This window comes from Garra rufa, chromosome 16, assembly GCF_049309525.1.
Source record: "Garra rufa chromosome 16, GarRuf1.0, whole genome shotgun sequence".
Classification (NCBI taxonomy): Eukaryota; Metazoa; Chordata; class Actinopteri; order Cypriniformes; family Cyprinidae; genus Garra; species Garra rufa.
In genome coordinates this window covers 13,089,145-13,107,931 of record NC_133376.1, presented here as the reverse complement: position 1 = coordinate 13,107,931, position 18,787 = coordinate 13,089,145, and the positions used below count along the sequence as shown (strand labels likewise).

The window sequence follows — 18,787 nt, the reverse complement described above, 5'->3', positions numbered from 1 at the left end:
TACTGTACCACTGAGTAAGCCTTGAACCACAGTGTGAACCAACACCTACACTGCACTTTGCATATATGTCATTGCACACCAATCCCTGAACCAAGGACTCTAGACTCGGCCTGGTCTTGCAAAACACCCTTGGGCCATACATGTGCAAATCAGCTAAACTATTAAGGAAAAAACAAACAAACACTGAAACCAGATTCGGGATCTGTCTATATGGAAACAGAGCGCAGGGGAATGAAATCGGTGACGTCACAGTCTTATTTCCAGGCATCAATATTAGCGCGTGGGGTTTGAGGTAGGATGTCTTGCTCTTTTGCTCACCATAGGACTCCACCGTCAAAAACACCACAGATGTTTCCACTGAGCTGATAAAAATGAAATAAAACAGGGATCCACTGCTCGTTTATGCGTTTAAATAAACACTGAAAATACAATGTTGCTCAGCCATTTCTGACAGTGACAGTAGGCTAATATACACAGAATACAACTGACAGTAGCCTTACTAGAATAAGTCATCAAAATGGCGCAAATGGTTAAAGAGGAAATTTGTAGGAAATGTTAAATCAGCATTATCTTAGAATTGAGCTTTTTTAGCCATCATTGACTGGATGGATGTCTAAATAAATAGAACGGATAAGGCCTAATAAAAGATAAATAGCACAGAAATGTGCTTTTTTTGGCAACAGATTACACTGTTATCACCTTTGAAGTAGTTCAAAATCTGAGAATGCGGCTTCATGCAAAGAGTCTCCTCTTCGTTTGATGACAACATTGTATTTTTGTGGTTAATAAAGGTCTTCTATTTTTAGAGCATGAAAAATGGGTCTATAGCGCTTTCCTGTTGCACACACACACACACACACAGAGTGTTGAGTCACACGCATCTCTGGAAAACTCTGTTTTCATGAGTAACTGTTTAAAAACCCCTTTGTTCTCCCTAAATCGGGTTTAATGCTTCTTCCTGGTGACCTTCACAGTCCATCACTTTCACTTTTAGTCAGGGGCTGTTGTATTGGGCTCACTAATGGAAAAAAAGAATTTTGTGGTTGAGCTTTTACAAGAAAATTATTGTGTGTAAGAAATCTCTTCCAGCAGTTTTTCCAATAATTGTTTTTAAAAGTGAAAAGAGATAAATGTGCAAGTGATAAATCTAGCTTTCTATCAGACATAACACTTCTAAAATTACTTTTCATTTCATTTTCATCTGAGGCATCTGAGGTCACCACCTTTCACTTACTGCAAAACAAGTACAAAAGATGCACATGAAATTTCATATGGACTTTAAAACATAAAATCTATCTATCTATCTATCTATCTATCTATCTATCTATCTATCTATCTATCTAGTGTACTGTCAAGTGTGTGTGTGTTTGTGCGTCAGAGTCAGTTGTGTTGTGAGTCAATCCTCCAGGGTAAGTGCGTTAGCGTGTGTCTATATATGAATAACGTGTGTTTGTGTTTGTTTGGAGATAAAACGATCAAATTGAGTGTTTCAGTGATAAGTTATAATAAATGTTTATCCGTTTAAATTTGTATTCAGTGTTTAGTTCAGCTAGACTAGCGCGCTAGCAGCGTGACTAGCTTAATCGGTTCTGTTTGATTTAAATCCGGTTTGTTTCGCCGTAACCTGTCACATGTCATCGCCGTGCTTATGTGAGTTTAGTTTAAATGTGTTTTAAGCGAGTTTAGGAATGAATATATGCAATTTTAACGTCATTAGAACAGAGTCATGCACTCGTATCAGTGTTTAACGTTACATTCCTAAAACCATTGATAACATAATTTACATGATTTGTGAGTTTTTCTCTAAACACCGCCTGCATATGTTTACTGTCTAACTTTATTGTGTTGGATTTCTGTCTCTAAAGCTGTTAGGTGAAGATGATGATGAGGGGTTCATCCTCCAGAGGGTCCAGCTTGGCCCATAACCGCTGGACAAACATCTCATCCCATACGCCTTTCTCAGATTTAAATGACCTCAACAACAATAAATGTCTTCCTGGACAACCACTGAGCCCCTCCGCCAAAATCAGTTAAGCATTAAGGGTTATGCTTTTGTTTATGTCTAACTTTAGTCTCTGGATAGACTGACCATTGCTTCTTTAGGAGTGTGTTTATAAGGCCAGTCAAGGGTTCAAAAATAATTTACATCGAATTTTCTTTTTGTGTCAAGTTGTCAACCTAAAATGGCATTTGCGTCCTATTTTACTTGCATAATGTGATGTGTTTCTGTAGTAGTGAAAGACATAGGTCGAGACATTTTTATTTGGAACAGTGAATCAAGCACAATGACACCAGAAACATGCATTTTAAGATTAAGATGCATTAGTTGCATTTACATGCATTTGTTGTTTAGACTGATGTTATCAGCTCTAGAATGTATTTACAGTCAAGAGTGTTTTCATCAATCAGCCATATTGGCGGCACTGAATGTAAACAATGTCACTGAACCAAACAAAACTCATATATTTTGTTGATTATTGCTGCTGAAAATGATCAATTATTGTGACGTTTTGGGCTGTACTAAATGGTCAGACCAGAAAAAAACAATTTGAGTACTATAGACTGCCAAAGGTTAAAACAAATTAAGGAGAAGAGTGCAAAACTCTCTGAGGAACAAAAGGCGTTTGTGGTTGGCCAAACTGAACCAGGATTTTCAGGGCAAGAATCTTAACAACGTTTGTGTTTGTTCTTATAATTTCCGGTCAACTTGGTGAAATATTAGGCTAACATTGTAATTAATACTGTTCATACGTATATTTTACCACCTATTAACTTTAGTTTGTCAAAATATTATGCCCTTTCCTGCCTACTAAGTCCTTCTCTATATGATTTAGCAGCTTCCACACTTTTTTTAATGGTTTAGGCAGCATAAATTAGCAGAACAATGTATTTAGTAGTACATTAACCGTGCAATCATTGCTGTTGTTTACAATATGTGACCCTGGACCACAAAACCAGTCATAAGGTTAAATTTTACAAAACTGAGATATATACATCACACAAAAGCTCAATAAATAAGCTTTCTATTGATGTATGGTTTGTTAGGATAGGACAATATTTGGCCGAGATACATCTATTTGAAAATCTAGAATCTAAGGGTGCAAAAAAAATCAAAATACTGAGAAAGTCACCTTTAAAGTTGTCTAAATTAAGTTCTTAACAATGCATATTACTAATCAAAAATTACATTTTGATAGGTTTACAGTAGGAATTTTACAAAAAAATCTTAATGTAACATGAACTTTACTTAATTTCCTAATGATTTTGACATAAAAGAAAAATCAATAATTTTGACCCATACAATGTATTTTTGGCTATTGCTACAAATATACCCCAGCGACTTAAGACTGGTTTTGTGGTCCAGGGTCACATATGGTCCTCCATTAAATCATGTTAAATTAATATCGTCCACTGCCATTTTTGTCTCCTTTTCAGATTCTAAACCAAAAGGCCTTCCCCGTGAACATATTGACAGATATAAGCGAGGAGATACACATCCAGTCTCAGCGTTGTACCAGCTCTCTCAGGTTCTGCAGTTTCAGCTGGATATGAAAGAGACTGTGACCACCAGTAAGTGGCATGTTTCACTGTTTCCCTCCTGATTTTTTTTTTATGTAGTGCATTGTTCATGCTTTTAACATTTGTTTTCTTTGTGTCTGAGCAGCAGGAATAACAGGGTTTTACTTTGCGTTCTGTGCTGTGATTGATGGAGTCCAGTATAAGACCGGAATGGGCATCACAAAGAAAGAAGCCAGAGCCAAAGCAGCTGAACTGGCTCTTGAAGAGCTCATTGCGAGTTTAGAGAATGATGGGATTCCTTCAGATGTTTCTGGTAATAATCTAAAGTTGATTTAAGGCCACTTACTACCAGCTAGAAAACACAATTTCATACTATTGTGATGAACTGATTAAATTTGAGCACTGTGTCAGATAAAAGCCTAATTTATAAATGTACAGTGTATTATTCATGAAGAATTATATCTTAATTTGTATACACTTTTTGAACAGTAAGATTTTGTTGTTTTAATATATTTTTAAAATCTCTTCTGCTCACCAAGTCTGCGTTTATTTGATACAGCAAAATCAGTAAAATTTTAAAATGTTTTTACTATTTAAAGTAAATGAAAGTCTTCAGTGTCCCATGATACTTCGGAAATCATTAAAATATGCTGATTTGCTGTTCAAGAAAGATTTTTTATTATTGTTATTATTATCAGTATTTAAAACAGTTGGGTACATTTTTTTTTCAGGATTCAGGATGAATAGAAAGATCCAAAGATCAGCATTTATCTGAAATAAAAAACTTTTGTAACATTATACACTATACCCTTCAAAAGCTTGGAGTCAGTATCATTTTTTATTTTTTAAGGGAAGGAAACTATAGCAATTAATATTTATATTTAGCATGGATGCTTTAAATTGAAAAGTGATGATAAAAACATTTATAATGTTACAAAAGGTTTGTATTTCAGATAAATGCTGTTCTTTTGAACTTTCTATTCATCAAAGAAACCTGAAAAATTTCTACTCTGCTTTTGTAAACATAATAATAATAACAAATGTTTTTTGAGCAGCAAATTAGAATATTAGAATGATTTCTGAATGATCTTGGAGTAATGATGCTAAAAATTCAGCTTTGAAATCACAGGAATAAATTACATTTGAAAATATATTCAAATAGAAAACATTTTAAAATTGTACTGGTTTTGCTGTACTTTGGATCATCAAAAAAATAAAATAAAATAAAAAAAAATATATATATATATATATTTTTTTTTTATTATTATTATTATTTATTATTTTTTTATTTTTTTGACCATTATCAGTTACAATTATTTTTGTAAGCCTGCTCGTGTGACCTTCTGGTTGACACTTTCCATATAACCGATGCAAACAGTTAGTCAGTCCTTCCATTTTTAATGTAAATATGCAAACTTTGAAATTCAATGTGAAAGTTTCCCCACATGAAAGAGAACATCCTCGCTGTGCTCCCTCCCCTCGAAACAGACCCATAATCACTCATTGAAACTGTGGTGAAACACTTTCCTGTTTGAGGTGGGGGCGCATCATTTGTTTTTAAATGCAAAAAGAAATCACATTCACACATTGGGGTGGTGCTGAAATCTTATGTATTATATCTTTTCAGCCTGTTGCAATTGCATATAGCCAGCAAACAATTTATTGCTTGTATTTTATATTTCACTACATATTTAGGTTTGTGCATTTGAAACAGCCCCTTAACCCTAATAATTCAAGTTTGATTAGAGTCCTGCATCGTTTGATCTTGTTTGCCAATAAAGAACCACCCATCAATGCCACCCTGTAAACTGCATTTTAATGCAGCAAAACTCTTTAGAATTTCTTAGCAAATGCTCGTGCATTGCTCGAGACCACAAAGCTGCAAGTCTTACTCACGTTTACTTTACTTTTGTGTGTGCATTGTGTTTTCAGCAGGACCTCCTCCTCTGCCAGTAAGAGAAAAGGACTCAACAATCCCAGAAATCCATTCTGGAAGAGCTGTATTAGGTAAATAATTTTTTATTTACCATTAGTAAATTATAAGTCTGCATGTATTTAATAGGCCGCCTAAGAACAGCTATAGTAACCTCTGACGTCAAAGCAAATAATAATGTCGCATTCGGAAATATTTGCGAACGTGACTAACAATTTCGTTCTTGTTGGTTTAACGCAGAAAGAAAGAATCCCATTAAGGATCAGGTACCCAGCGTGGTGAGGGAGATGTTCACCAAGCTAATGGACAGTTACCCAGAATTCTCTGGCTGTGGCGGAACAGTGGCTGCATTTGTCATGCTCTCTCGTAAGTCAGACGTACAGGATGTCAGACCACAGTTTTTCACTGTGGTATTAGTATTCATAAGTCATGTGACATTTAAGGTGTTCTTTGTCACCTAATAATCTATCCTGCGCTGAATCTGCGCTGTCAGAGCTTTCCGAGTGAACCTCACAAAATAGGTCACCAGCATATTTAAGGTTATGTCGGCTTTAAAATGATACTTTCTTAATTTTGGCCTTCACGACAATTAAGATTCTCAATATTATAATGCAAAAACTTAAATGTACGTTATTTAAATTGTATTTGTTCAACGTGGTAAGATTATTTGTTGTTCTACCTTTAATTTATTCTGATTTATAACTATTTTTTTTTAAATATTAAAAAGACAGTGATAATCACTTTTGAGAAGTCTTTAAGAAACAAGTCTTTGAGAATCTTAAGCAAAGCATAGGTAAGTATGTTTATGGTTATTTAAATAATTGTCTTGAAAAACCATTTCACAATAAAAAAGTAGATGATTTTCTGTCACTGTTCCTTATTTATCCTTAGTTGTGACACAGACATGTTGTTAAAATGTTTATTTTCATGAGATTCCTCTTTACAACAATGGCAACATCAAACACTTGAAGTGCCTCTATTGTGATATTTTTATATTTAAGGTTTCTAATATTGTTTTGGGGGTCTCCTACAATAGGTTTACAGGCATGCAAGGTCAAAAAACACTTTAATTTTCTCAAAATATGCATGTAACACCTCATTTTCCAGCAATTCTGAAACGATTGCCCACTGAAAAAGAAATGATCAATTAATAATTTTAACTGTAGGTTTATATGAACAGTGAGAGACGGAATAACAACAAAAAGTCCAGAAAAACACATTTCAACAAGTTATAAATTGTTCTTCATTTCAATGAGTGAAATTAGTATTTGAACCCCTATCAATCAGCAAGATTTCTGGCTCCCAGATGTCTTTAATACAGGTCACAAGCTGAGATTAGGAGCACTCTCTTAAAGAGAATGCTCCTATTCTCAGCTTGTTACCTGAATAAAAACCACCTGTCCACAGATTCATAAATTGATATGCATTTTAATGAGTGGGATTAATATTTTGACCCCTTCGCAAAACCCTAATTGGCAATCACAGAGGTCAGATGTTTCTTGTAGTTGGCCACTGGGTTTGTACACATCCCAGGAGGGATTTTGTCCCAATTCTTTGTTGCCTTGGCCATGTGTTTTGGGTCATACCCACCTATGACCCATTATCAATGCCCTGGCTGGCTTTAATGCCCTGGCCCTGATGGCACATGACCCGTCTATCGTCCCTTTTATGCGGTACAGTTGTCCTGTCCCCTTAGCAGAAAAACACTGCTAAAGAATAATGTTTCCACCTCCGTGTTTGACGGTGGAGATGGTGTTCTTGGGGTCATAGGCAGCATTCCAACATGGTGAGTTGAGTTCATGCCAAAGAGCTGGATTTTTGTCTCATATGACCACAACACTTTCACCCAGTTCTCCTCTGAATCATTTAGATGTTCATTGGCAAACTTCAAACAGGCCTGTACATGTGCTTTCTTGAGCAGGGGGACCTTGCGGCCGCTGCAGGATTTCAGTCCTTCACGGCGTAGTGTGTTACCAATTGTTTTCTTGGTGACTATGGTCTCAGCTGCCTTGAGAACATTGATAAGATCCTCCTGTGTAGTTCTGGGCTGATTCCTCAGCGTTCACATGATCATTGAAACTCCACGAGGTGAGATCTTGCATGGAGCCCCAGACAGAGGGAGCTTTGTGCTTCTTCCATTTTCAAATAATTGCACTAAATGTTGTCACCTTCTTACCAAGCTGCTTGGCGATGGTCTTGTAGCCCATTCCAGCCTTGTGTAGGTCTACAATCTTGTCCCTGACATCCTTGGACATCTCTTTGGTCTTGGCCATGGTGGAGAGTTTGGAATCTGATTGATCGATTGCTTCTGTGGACAGGAGCGCCCGAGCGCTTTGTTGATAAGGAAGAAAGTGGCGCGCCTAGCGTTTTCCACGCGTTTTAGGCGCCCCTTATTCAGTTAACAAGCTGAGATTTGGAGCACTCCCTTTAAGAGAGTGCTTCTAATCTTAGATCGTTACCTGTATAAAAGACACCTGGGAGCCTGCTGATTGATAGGGGATCAAATACTTATTTCACTCATTAAAAAGCAAAACAGTTTACAACTTTAACTACAACGTTAAATTATAGACTGATCATTTCTTTGTCAGTGGGCAAACGTACAAAATCAGAAGGGGATCCAATCTGAATTTTTTTCCTCACTGTACATTAAATAAAAGATTGAATATAAAATGATTGCAATATAAAAGTATATTTAAAAACTTTAATGTTAGGTGTGATAAATTAGGTTTTTTTTTATTGATTGACGGCACTAATATTTACTTGAGATGAAAAAAGTTTTGTTTTCTGAAAAATTTAACAAAATGAAGTGAATTAATGCTTAAAACAAGAACAAAACATATCATTGGGGAATAAAAACTTTATTTCTTTTTAAATTAAATAGATTTTTTTTTCAATTGGCAGATATTTGTTCTTTTTTAAATTATAAGTGCACTTTATTGTAAAACAAGACTACTTATATTCAATTATCGTCATTTTGCTTTTTATGTAAATGTATCTTGAATTAGAATCTTAAGACATTTGAACTGGTAAACAAGACTAAAATACAGGAAGAGGAGCATTACTTGAAAAAGTTATTTCCATATTCTAGTGTTTGGGAGCAGTACATTTTGTAAAATCAATTCAAAAGTCAAAGAAAGAAATTGGTTGGAAGTTGTTTTCTTGTTAAGAAAACTTATTAAGAAAATATATTAACATTTTGCACTCCATTTAGTTTATTCCTTTCATTTTTTTTAATTGGTTGTTAAAAGTCTTAATTTTACCTTCTTGAAACCTGCAGAAACCCTGAATAAGTATAACTGTTAAATTCAATTCGTTCCAGTAATTGGTATGTGAGATCCAAATTTGAATCTTTGCTTATCACAGTAATCCTTGTCCAGTAAATAAATGAAAAAGCTATGGATCAAATGGTGTGGGAACCCTGCAGGACAGGATGTGTAGAGAATTCTGACACAGCGGTAAATAAAAACGTGTTTGGGGCCGACCGGATGTGTGTGAAGAATGATCTTGTCTCGTTTACACTCGACCACTTCCCAGTCAAAGACGGATCCGGGGAAATAATACTTCCTTTTGCTCATTTTTAGAATACATGTAGTCGTATGCAATATATTAAACAAATGCCACCTGTTTCTTGCATTTGAAGTATCATGAGGGCACTTAAAGATGACGGCAGGTTGGAATTTCCGCAGATATTCTATATATAGTATAGCCAGTAAGCCGTTAAATAACAATGTTACACCAAAAATGGAAATATGACGGAATAGGAAGTCATTAAATTATTTCCTTTGAGCTTTCCATCATTTTATATCAGCTTGACGTAATTCTGAAGCAAATCCAAATAAACTAAAACACAGGAAATGTTGGAAGATTCTTAGTGATATAGGTAACATCCACAGGATGTTTAGATGTGCGTACAACCGTGTAATTTTAGACAAGCTTAATGCCCAGGGAAGGTAATAAGAGGTCGTAGCCTGGATGGAATTCTTGCTGTGATGAAATTTACAGTAAAAGGAAGGGAATTGGGAGACATTCCCAAGTGTCTGTTAGATTCCCTGGAATAGCGTGTGATTGTTGATGGGTTTGTTTGAAGGTGGTCTGATGAAAAAGTACATGTTCTTTAAAGTGAGTTGTTTTAGCATTTGTAACTCTTTCCCATTGCCAAAAAATGCATGACGTTATGCTTGTATATAATGATTGTTTGAAATTTAGTTTTGCCATCATAGGAATACATTACATTTGAAAATATAGTCAAATAACAAAAGTATTTTACATTGTAATAATATGTCACAAAATTACTTATGTACTGTGTTTTTAAAAAAAAAAAAAATATATGAAGCTTTGGTGATGAAGAAAACATTCAGATGTTTAACAAACAATGCATGATTTGAGTAAAATGAGTTTGAAATTCAGGAAATTCAGGGTTGCCATCATGAATACATTGCATGTTAGATATATATTCAAATAGAAAATAAATTTAAATTTTAACAACTTTGAAGAAAATGATGAAGAAAGTGATGAAAGTGATTGGCACTTGTAACTCTTTCCTGTTAACAAAAGAAAAAAGCATGACTTTAGGCTGAAATGAGTTACATACACCTTTCAGAATCTGCAAAATGTCAATTATTTTACCAAAATAAGAGGGATCATACAAAATGCATGTTATTTTTTTATATAGTACTGGCCTGATTAAGATATTTCACATAAAAGATGTTAGCATATAGTCCACAAGAGAAAATAATACCCTGTTCATAAGTTTACATACCCTTGTTTCTTGATTCTGTGTTGTTACCTAAATAAGTTTTTTTTTTTTTTGTAGTGTTAGTTGTTCATGAGTCCCTTGTTTGTCCTGAACAGTTAAACTGCCCACTGTTTTTCAGAAAAATCTTTTAGCTCCCACAAATTCTTTTTTGTGTATTTGAACCCTTTGCAACAATGACTGTATGATTCTGAGATCCATCTTTTCACACTGAGGACAACTGAAAGACTATTACAGAAGGTTCAAACGCTCACTGATGCTTCAGAAGGAAAAATTATGAAGAGCTGGATGAGAGATGTGTACATTTTTCTTATGTTGTCTAAATATCATGTTTTTTCATTTAGTACTACCCTTCAGAAGCTACAGAAGATACCTACGTGTTCCCCAGAAGGCAAAATAAGTTAAAGTTTTCACCCCCTGGCTCTTAATTCATCGTGTTTCCTTCTGGAGCATCAGTGAGCGTTTGAACCTTCTGTAATAGTTGCATAACTGAGTCCCTCAGTTGTCCTTAGTGTGAAAAGATGGATCTCACAATCATACAGTCATTGTTGGAAAGGGTTCAAATACACAAAAAGAGTCATTACATTTTTTAAATGTAACTTATTTTCTCTTGTGGACAATATGTAAACATCTTTTATGTGAATATCTTATTCCAGTCAGTACTAAATAAAATAATAATGGATTTTGTATGATCCTTCTTATTTTGGTAAAATAATTAACATTTTGCAGATTCTGCATGTATGTAAACTTTTGGCTTCTACTGTATTTTCTGTAATCAGAAAAATGCATGACTTCATTCTGATGTGGGTGTTTGAAATCTCTTGACAACCCATAATTAAGTAATGTATCATCAGTCAAATTTTGATTTACAGTTCTTGTCAGTCCCATTGGGTAGTGTTTACTCATTTTGTCCTGACCTAAACTGTGTTCTGTTTGCAGCCGAAGGATGTGAGGTTGTTGCTCTTGGCACAGGCAGTTCAAATACCAAAGCTAGTCCGGCCCCAACAGGACGAATCCTGCATGACTCACATGCGGTAGTAACTGCTCGGAGATCATTAATGAGGTAAGTGGGTTTTTCAGTTGCAGGTGGTCATCATAATCATGTAAGTGCCCAGTTCAGAGAAGATCTGATGCTTTTCAAAAAGTCTTTTGCCACTGATGTTTGCTCTGTTAACACTCTGATCAAAGGTTTGGACACACTTTAAAGAATTTTGGTTTCTTATGGTCTAAAAGCCTTTGATTTAAAGGCCTTTTCGTTAGATTCTTGAGATGTTTGAATTTGCTTAATATAAAACAGTGTTTGCAAAAAGTTTTTCTTTGAAAGTAGAAGTTGCACAGGCTGGTGAGAAGAAATCAGAAATGTTTCTTGAGCAGCAAATTAGCATATAAGCATGATTTCTGAATGATCATGTAACACTCAGGACTGGACTAATGACTTCTGTTAGTCAACTGATCTAAAAATGGCCAAATATAACATAGGTAAGTATCCTATGATTGTTTAAAGCATAAGTAAGTGGAATTTAAAGGTGATTATGCTCCTTTTTGCAATATGTAATATAAGTCTCAGGTGTCTCCAGAATGTGTCTGAAGTTTCAGCTCAAAATACCCCACAGATCATTTATATCATTTTGAAAATGACTATTTTGAGTGGAAGCAGAAACAAGCTGTTTCCATGCATTTTTCTTTAAATGCAAATGAGCTGTTGCTCCCCGCCCTCTTTTCCAGAATAGAAGCTGTGCCTTTACAACTCATACCTCAGATACTCTGCTGTTTGCTTTTGATTATGATGTCTATCGGACTAAAATCATGCATTTTAAAGCCATATCAGTTTAAACTTTTGATATGTGACCCTGGACCAGAAAACCAGTCATAAGGGTCATTTTTTTAAATTGAGATGTATACATCATCTAATAAATAAGTTTGCTTTGTTAGATTAGTAGAACAATATTTGGCTGAGATACAACTATTTGAAAATCTGGAATCTGAGGGAGAAAAGTTGTCTAAATGAAGTTCTTAGCAATGCATATTACTAATCAAATATTAAGTTATAGATATATTTATGGTACACAATTTACAAAATAGCTCCATGGAATATGATATATACATAATATCCTAATGATTTTTGGCATAAAAGAAAAATCTATAATTTTGACCCGTACAATGTATTGTTGGATGTTGCTAGAAATATTCCTGTGCTACTTTAGACACACATCCGAAGTACGCGCACAAAAGGTGGCTGTTACACAGCATGCGAGTACTAAACTAAGTTCTCTTTCATGTCTTATTGCGCTTTAACTGTCAAATATACACAAGTTTATGTTAAAACGCACAGGAGTTACAGAAACGGTCAGTTATGTCTGTGAAGGTCAATAGCTGGAAAAGTAATTGCACGTTTATATTAGATCTGTGTGGCAGGAAGGTAATATACAGTAAATAAATCAATAAATTTACTTCTCTCTTATCTCCTCTGATGCTGGGACTCAAAATAGTGTTCAGTGCCTGTCTGTGCAACCAAAAACAGAACAGTTAGCATGCTTTGCTTGAACTTTCGGCATGGTGTTAGAACTGGTGCACCATTGTCACTTGCTAAAAATAAAATGGCGGCTCGTGGGTGGAAACATGCAGATTAAGGGGCAGTAATATTATAATAAGATCCACTTTGTACATCACAGAGGGAGCGAAATCTGAGTGGCTTGTTTTTTCACATGCTCGCAGAGAATGGCTTGCCAAATGTTACTGGGTTATCCTTTTTCACTCTTTTGGGTTGGAAGATGAACCAGGCACCTGTTTATAGCACTGAAACAGGGAAAAAGTCAGATTTTCGTGATATGTCCCCTTTAAATGTGTTTTGATTGTTCCATAGGTTTCTGTACAGGAACCTGTTGCTGTTCTTCAGTAAGAACAGCACTCTGGAGGAGAAGTCAGTTTTTCAGCAGGACCAGACCACGAAACTCCTCAGCCTCAAAAATCACTTCACTCTACACCTGTACCTGAGCCAACTGCCCAAAGGAGCAGCGCAGATACCGTCTCAACTGTATGAACACTCACACACAGGGGTTATTTACATCATATTTAGCATCATATGAGCTTTTATGGCTCATAGTATGATATAGTGTAAATTTGAAAGAGAAAACTGTTCAGAAACAGCAATTCGGCACAGATGTTGATATTTACCTCTTACATATCTGACCAAAATATAAGATGAAATTTTGATGTATGGTATGTTAGGATAGCACAATATTTGGATACAACTATCTAGAATCTGAGGGTGCAAAAAAATCAAAATATTGAGAGAATCACCTTTAAAGTTGTCCAGTAAACAGTCCCTCCAGGATTTCACGATTTTTTTTTGTGATTTTTGCGATTAAAATTATTAATTTTGTGGTGGCAAGTCCTAGAAATTTGTGAAAAATTTTGCGATTTATTTAATTATTTAATTTATTTATTAATAATTAGAATATCACATTTACCATATTAGGTATTATGTTAGAGGCTCAATTATCATACATAACACAAATCAAACATAAAATTTGTTTATTCTGATACATTTGAACTTTTAAAATTACCTATTGGCAATATTCTTATGTGACCTTTGTAAACATTAACAGCAGGTGTAGAAATTTATACTGTACATAGCCTACTTCATTTCAGTCACGTCTCAGGTACTCTTAGGATTTTGGTAGCCCAAAAATTAATTGAACTAGCCCAAATAAAGCTTTTTAATTATTCCTTAATTAATCCTTAACAAGGAAGGAATTTTATTTCACTCTTTAGTGCATCTGCAGAATTTTTAAATATCAATTTAAAGTAATTTGTGATCCTTTTTAAGAGCTGCACAAGTAAAATGAACAGAATGATTGGGGTTGGACAATGTAAGGTAGAATTTTAAGTCATAAAATGACATGATTTATAATTCAGATACAGATTCACACAAAAACAATATCTTATACAATGGCATTTCAGCCTTTATACCATTAAAAGGGATAAATCAAGTATATAATTTATCATATTTATTTAAAACATATTTATTTAAACATTTATTTAAATATTAGGCTACTGTCTTAATTGTTTAGATTTTTTAGAAGGCACATTAACTTTTCAAATTTAAAACCCTATGTGTTTGCTGCATAAAAACATAAACAGCTGAAAAATGTATTGGAAATAAAAATTCTGTCACAAGGGGGCGCTTTAGGAGCGATGAAATATTTTAGTTTCCCTAGTAACGGCTGTATACAAATCAGCTTTAACTCTGTTTTATCAGGCATGAAATGAAAATGCCAACGACACGTTTCTGAGGACAGTCGGTTCTACTCAGATACATTCATTTAAAGACATCAGTGCTGCGTTTTGACTTTAAAATGTGCAGGGCTCATATTTATTCAATGACATCATTGCCTTTAGAAGTTTTATCCAGCCCTATCGTGATTCAATATCCATATCGTCTTTCCGTCCCTAACTGACTTTTAAAATTGTAATTAAGACTATTCTTATACTATTTAACAAATTTAAAACTTTTATGGCGTTCCATTTGCAACAACAGAAGCCCTCTACTTAACGATAGTGGGTCGGCAGGCCAGTGAAACATTTTGGTAGCTCGACTGAAAAACACAATAGCCCCCGGGAGGTCGATCTTGCGGGCCCTGCAGACAGACAGCTCACAGACATCACGTGAGCAGCATCTTTAACAACATGATATATATATATATTTTAAAATCGTTTTATTATTGAAATATTTGAATAAATATTTTTTGCGATTATTTTGTGGTTAAATTACAAATTATGCAGGATCGCAAAAAAATGCGACATTTTGTTGATTTTGCATTAAATTCAGCGATCGCAGAATCGCGAAAAACTGGAGGGACTGAGTAAAGTTCTTAGCAATGTATATTACTATTCAAATATTAAGTTTTTACATATTTATGGTAGATAATTTACAAAGTACCTTCATAAAACACATGATTTTTGACATAAAAGAAAAATTGATCATTTTGACCCATACAATGTATTGTTGGTTATTGCTACAAATATACCTGTGCTACTTGAGACCAGTAGGTCCAGCGTCACAATTGTCAATTGTCGTCTGTTTTCTAGCCGCCTCAACCCTCTGTCAATCTCTGCATGGGAGGTGAATAATCAGATCGGCCTTCATGTGGTGGTGGAAGGAAAGGTCTTCTCCAAGTTCTCCAGCTCGTATGAGCAGATGGGCTCACATGTGGTCAGTATGTCGGCCACCGATAAGATCATGCAGTGGCAGGTGTTGGGCTTCCAGGGGGCGCTACTGAGCCACTTCATTGAGCCGGTCTACGTGAGCAGCATCTTCATTGGTAAGTTGGAGTATAGCCCAGTGATGATCAGGCCAGTTGCTGTTAATGCATTTTGTCCCTGCTGTGCTCAGGCGACGGGAGCTGCAGTGATACTCGCGGTATGGAGATGGCAGTGAACCAGCGTGTGGATGGCATCACCTCAGCGCTGCCCTTGTACTACTGCGTTTACCGGCCGCACATCAGCCTGGTGTCCTCAGCCATGCCTCCGGACGCACACCCTTCCCAGAAATCCCTCAGCGTTAATTGGAGCCACGGTGATCTTTTGGTGGAGGTGGTCAATGCTCAAGATGGGAGGTCTACTGAAGAGTGAGTGTCATTCATTTCCAGATGTAAGCTATTTTCTGTTAATGTGCAAGACTTCTGATTCATCAACCTCTAATTCAAAGAATAAGAAAAAATGGAAATTGCTGACAGTGTACTCATCCTCAGGGCATCCAAGATGTAGATGAGTTTGTTTTCTCATCGGAACAGACTTGGAGAAATGGAGCATTACATAATTTGCTTACCAATGGATTCTCTGCAGTGAATGGGTGCCGTCAGAATGAGAGTCAGTGTGAAAAGCTGCATGTTTGTAAGAAACAAATCCATCATTAAGGTGCTTTAATTTTAAACTCTTAAAATAAAGGTGCTTGAACTGTGCGTATTTCTCTCCTGATTCAGATGAGATGACTTTTTCATTGAAGAAAGCCATATTTGTGATAGCCAGAAGCAATCCTTTAAAGTTAAAAATGTCCTAACGATGGATTAGTTTCTTACAAACATGCAGCTTTTCACTTCACAAGACATTAATTGATGGACTGGAGTGGTGTGGATTATTGTGATGTTTTTATCAGCTGTTTTGACTCTTATTCTGACGGCACCCATTCACTGCAGAGCGAGCAAGTGATGTAATGCTGAATTTCTCCAAATCGTTTTTTTTGTGAGGAAACAAACATCTACATCTTGGATATCCTGAGGGTGAGCACATTTTTAGAAAATTTTATTTTTAGGTGAACTATCTCTTAAAAATACAATTTTACAATATCAAGAATAACAAGCTGTTTTTGTACAGGTAAAATAACTGAAAGTGAATGGAAGCCCCGCACATTCAAGTTACAAATGGCCACGCCACTCTAACTGTCTTCAACCTAATTTCCATGTGTTTGTTTTAGTTCTCCATTTAAGAGCAGTCCAGCCTTGGCTAGCCGACTTTGCAAGGCAGCGATGTTGAGTCGGTTTAATTTGGTAGTTAAAGAGGCCCAGAGAGAGGAGCTACTCACCGCTGTTACCTACAGAGAGGCCAAGGTACTGCATTCTTCCTTAATTACATTTAGGAAGGGCTGCATTATTTGGGGGAAAAAATGTAATTGCAAGCCTTCTGGCAAGATAAAACAAAAAAAAACAAAAAAAAAAACAGGATTAATAAAAGCAGCAGAAGACATAAAAATGTGTTAGCAAGTGATAAGCATGCTTTTTTGGTGTTCGTATACCAGTTTTACAATTAATTTAACATTGTTTATGAAAATGTAAAGATAAATAGGCAATCACAGTGTGCATTAAAGGGATAGTTTCCTCATGATTTACTCACCTGTTAGCCATCCTAGGTGTATATGACGTTCTTCTTTCAGACAAATCCAATCAGAGTTTTATTAAAAAAAATGTCCTGGCTCTTCCAAGCTTTATAATGGCAGCAAGTGGCTGTTATTTTTCAGTAGTCCAGAAGTAGTCCAATAAAGTGCATCCATCCATTATAAAAAGTACCTACATGGCTCCAGGGGCTTAAAGGGTTACTCCACCCCAAAATAAAAAGTTTGTTTTTACCCCCATGTCGTACCAAACCCGTAAAAGGTTTGTTTGTTTTTGGAACACAAATTAAGATATTTTGGATGAAAACCGAGATGTTGCATCTGTCCCATTGACTGCTGAGTAAATAACACTGTCACAGCCCAGAAATTTATTAAAGACTTCATCAAAATAGTTCCTCTGCCACTGTTTGCGTAGAGGGATACTCTCCAAAATGGCACTACAATGACACGGAGGAGACGAATTGTTGAATAAAGTCATTATTTTTGTTTTCTTTCCATTCGAAAAGTATTCTCGTAGGTTTGTAAAATTATGGTTGAACCACTGATGGCAGATGGACTCTTTTGATGACGTCTCTCATACTTTTCTGGGCTTTGACAGTGGTATTAACCTGGCAGTCAATGGGACAGTTACAAAGATCCACTTTAGTGACTTCTTTATTTAATCTCAACAGCCATTCACTGCCATTATAAAGTTTGGAAGAGCCAGGGCATTTTTTAATATAACTTAAATTGTATTTGTCTGAAAGAAAAAACTCATAAACAACTAGGATGGCTTGAGGATAAGTCGATCATGGGATAAATCCCTTAAATATAATTATATGCACAAATTAGCAAAATTTTAACAGCTTTTTATTAAGTACGTAAAAATTACATTTTAATGGTGATTTCCTGAAACTTATAAAAAATAAAGAGATTCACATTTTTGTCCATCTGGACATTTATAAAATTTTCATTAGAACACTATGAAAAATGTTGTATGGTATAATATTAATAATAATAATGATTATTATTATTATAAAACCAACAAAATATTGATTTGGATTGCAATATATTGCTGTGAAATAAAATGAAAATCTAGTATTCATAAGAAACAATAATCATTTTATTTTACAGCATTTACACTAAAATTACAGTGCTAATATTTATGGCTGTCCATTCATTGTCAAACGTTAAACTATCAAGATTTTATTTTGCTATAAAACTTCATATGTATAAAAGAACACAAGCACTTTGCTCTTCGCTCTGAAACACAAAACATGTATTTATTTAATTAAATTGCAGTCTTTGTAGTTTGATACTTGCACTGAGCCATAACACAGTTTGTTTTATTCTGATCAGTCACGCATTCTTAGTTTGCAATGTCAACTTTAGCACAATAGCCAACTCAAAATGTTATTACAAAACCTAAAACACCCTAGCAACATCCTGAAAACACAAAATTACTAGTAATCTGTATTAGAAGAAATGTTAACTTCTACTGTAGCTGCTGCGAGTTTTTCAAATCAGATTGGTATTGGATGTTTAATTTTGACCATCTCGTTCTGTATTGAACATCAAGATGATGGCAAAGCCGTACCAGGAGGCAAAGAGTGTGCTGAAGTCATACCTGGAAAAGAAGGGCTACGGCCAGTGGGTGGAGAAACCGCCGATCAGTGACCATTTCTCCATGTGAGAACCATCTACAGATGCCATG

The 18,787-nt window shown here is 35.3% G+C and overlaps 1 protein-coding gene across 1 annotated transcript; it reads left to right on the top strand.

The window, feature by feature from the left end:
- The first annotated feature begins 1,878 nt into the window (after positions 1 to 1,878).
- On the top strand, positions 1,879 to 18,787 carry LOC141288882 (adenosine deaminase domain-containing protein 1-like). Its single transcript, XM_073821088.1, has 11 exons — positions 1,879 to 2,029; positions 3,436 to 3,570; positions 3,665 to 3,832; positions 5,452 to 5,526; positions 5,693 to 5,818; positions 11,145 to 11,268; positions 13,069 to 13,239; positions 15,297 to 15,529; positions 15,601 to 15,835; positions 16,681 to 16,813; positions 18,653 to 18,787. Exons 1-11 carry the CDS (start codon positions 1,879 to 1,881, stop codon positions 18,764 to 18,766), a joined length of 1,665 nt encoding a protein of 554 aa, XP_073677189.1. The 3' UTR covers positions 18,767 to 18,787.

Bases quoted from the DNA above. Each gene is read 5' to 3' on its own strand.
- LOC141288882 (XM_073821088.1), top strand. From the start codon at position 1,879: ATGATGATGAGGGGTTCATCCTCCAGAGGGTCCAGCTTGGCCCATAAC. The intron at 3,833-5,451 runs GTAATAATCTAA...TTGTGTTTTCAG, and splicing joins GATTCCTTCAGATGTTTCTG to CAGGACCTCCTCCTCTGCCA. The intron at 5,527-5,692 runs GTAAATAATTTT...GGTTTAACGCAG, and splicing joins TTCTGGAAGAGCTGTATTAG to AAAGAAAGAATCCCATTAAG.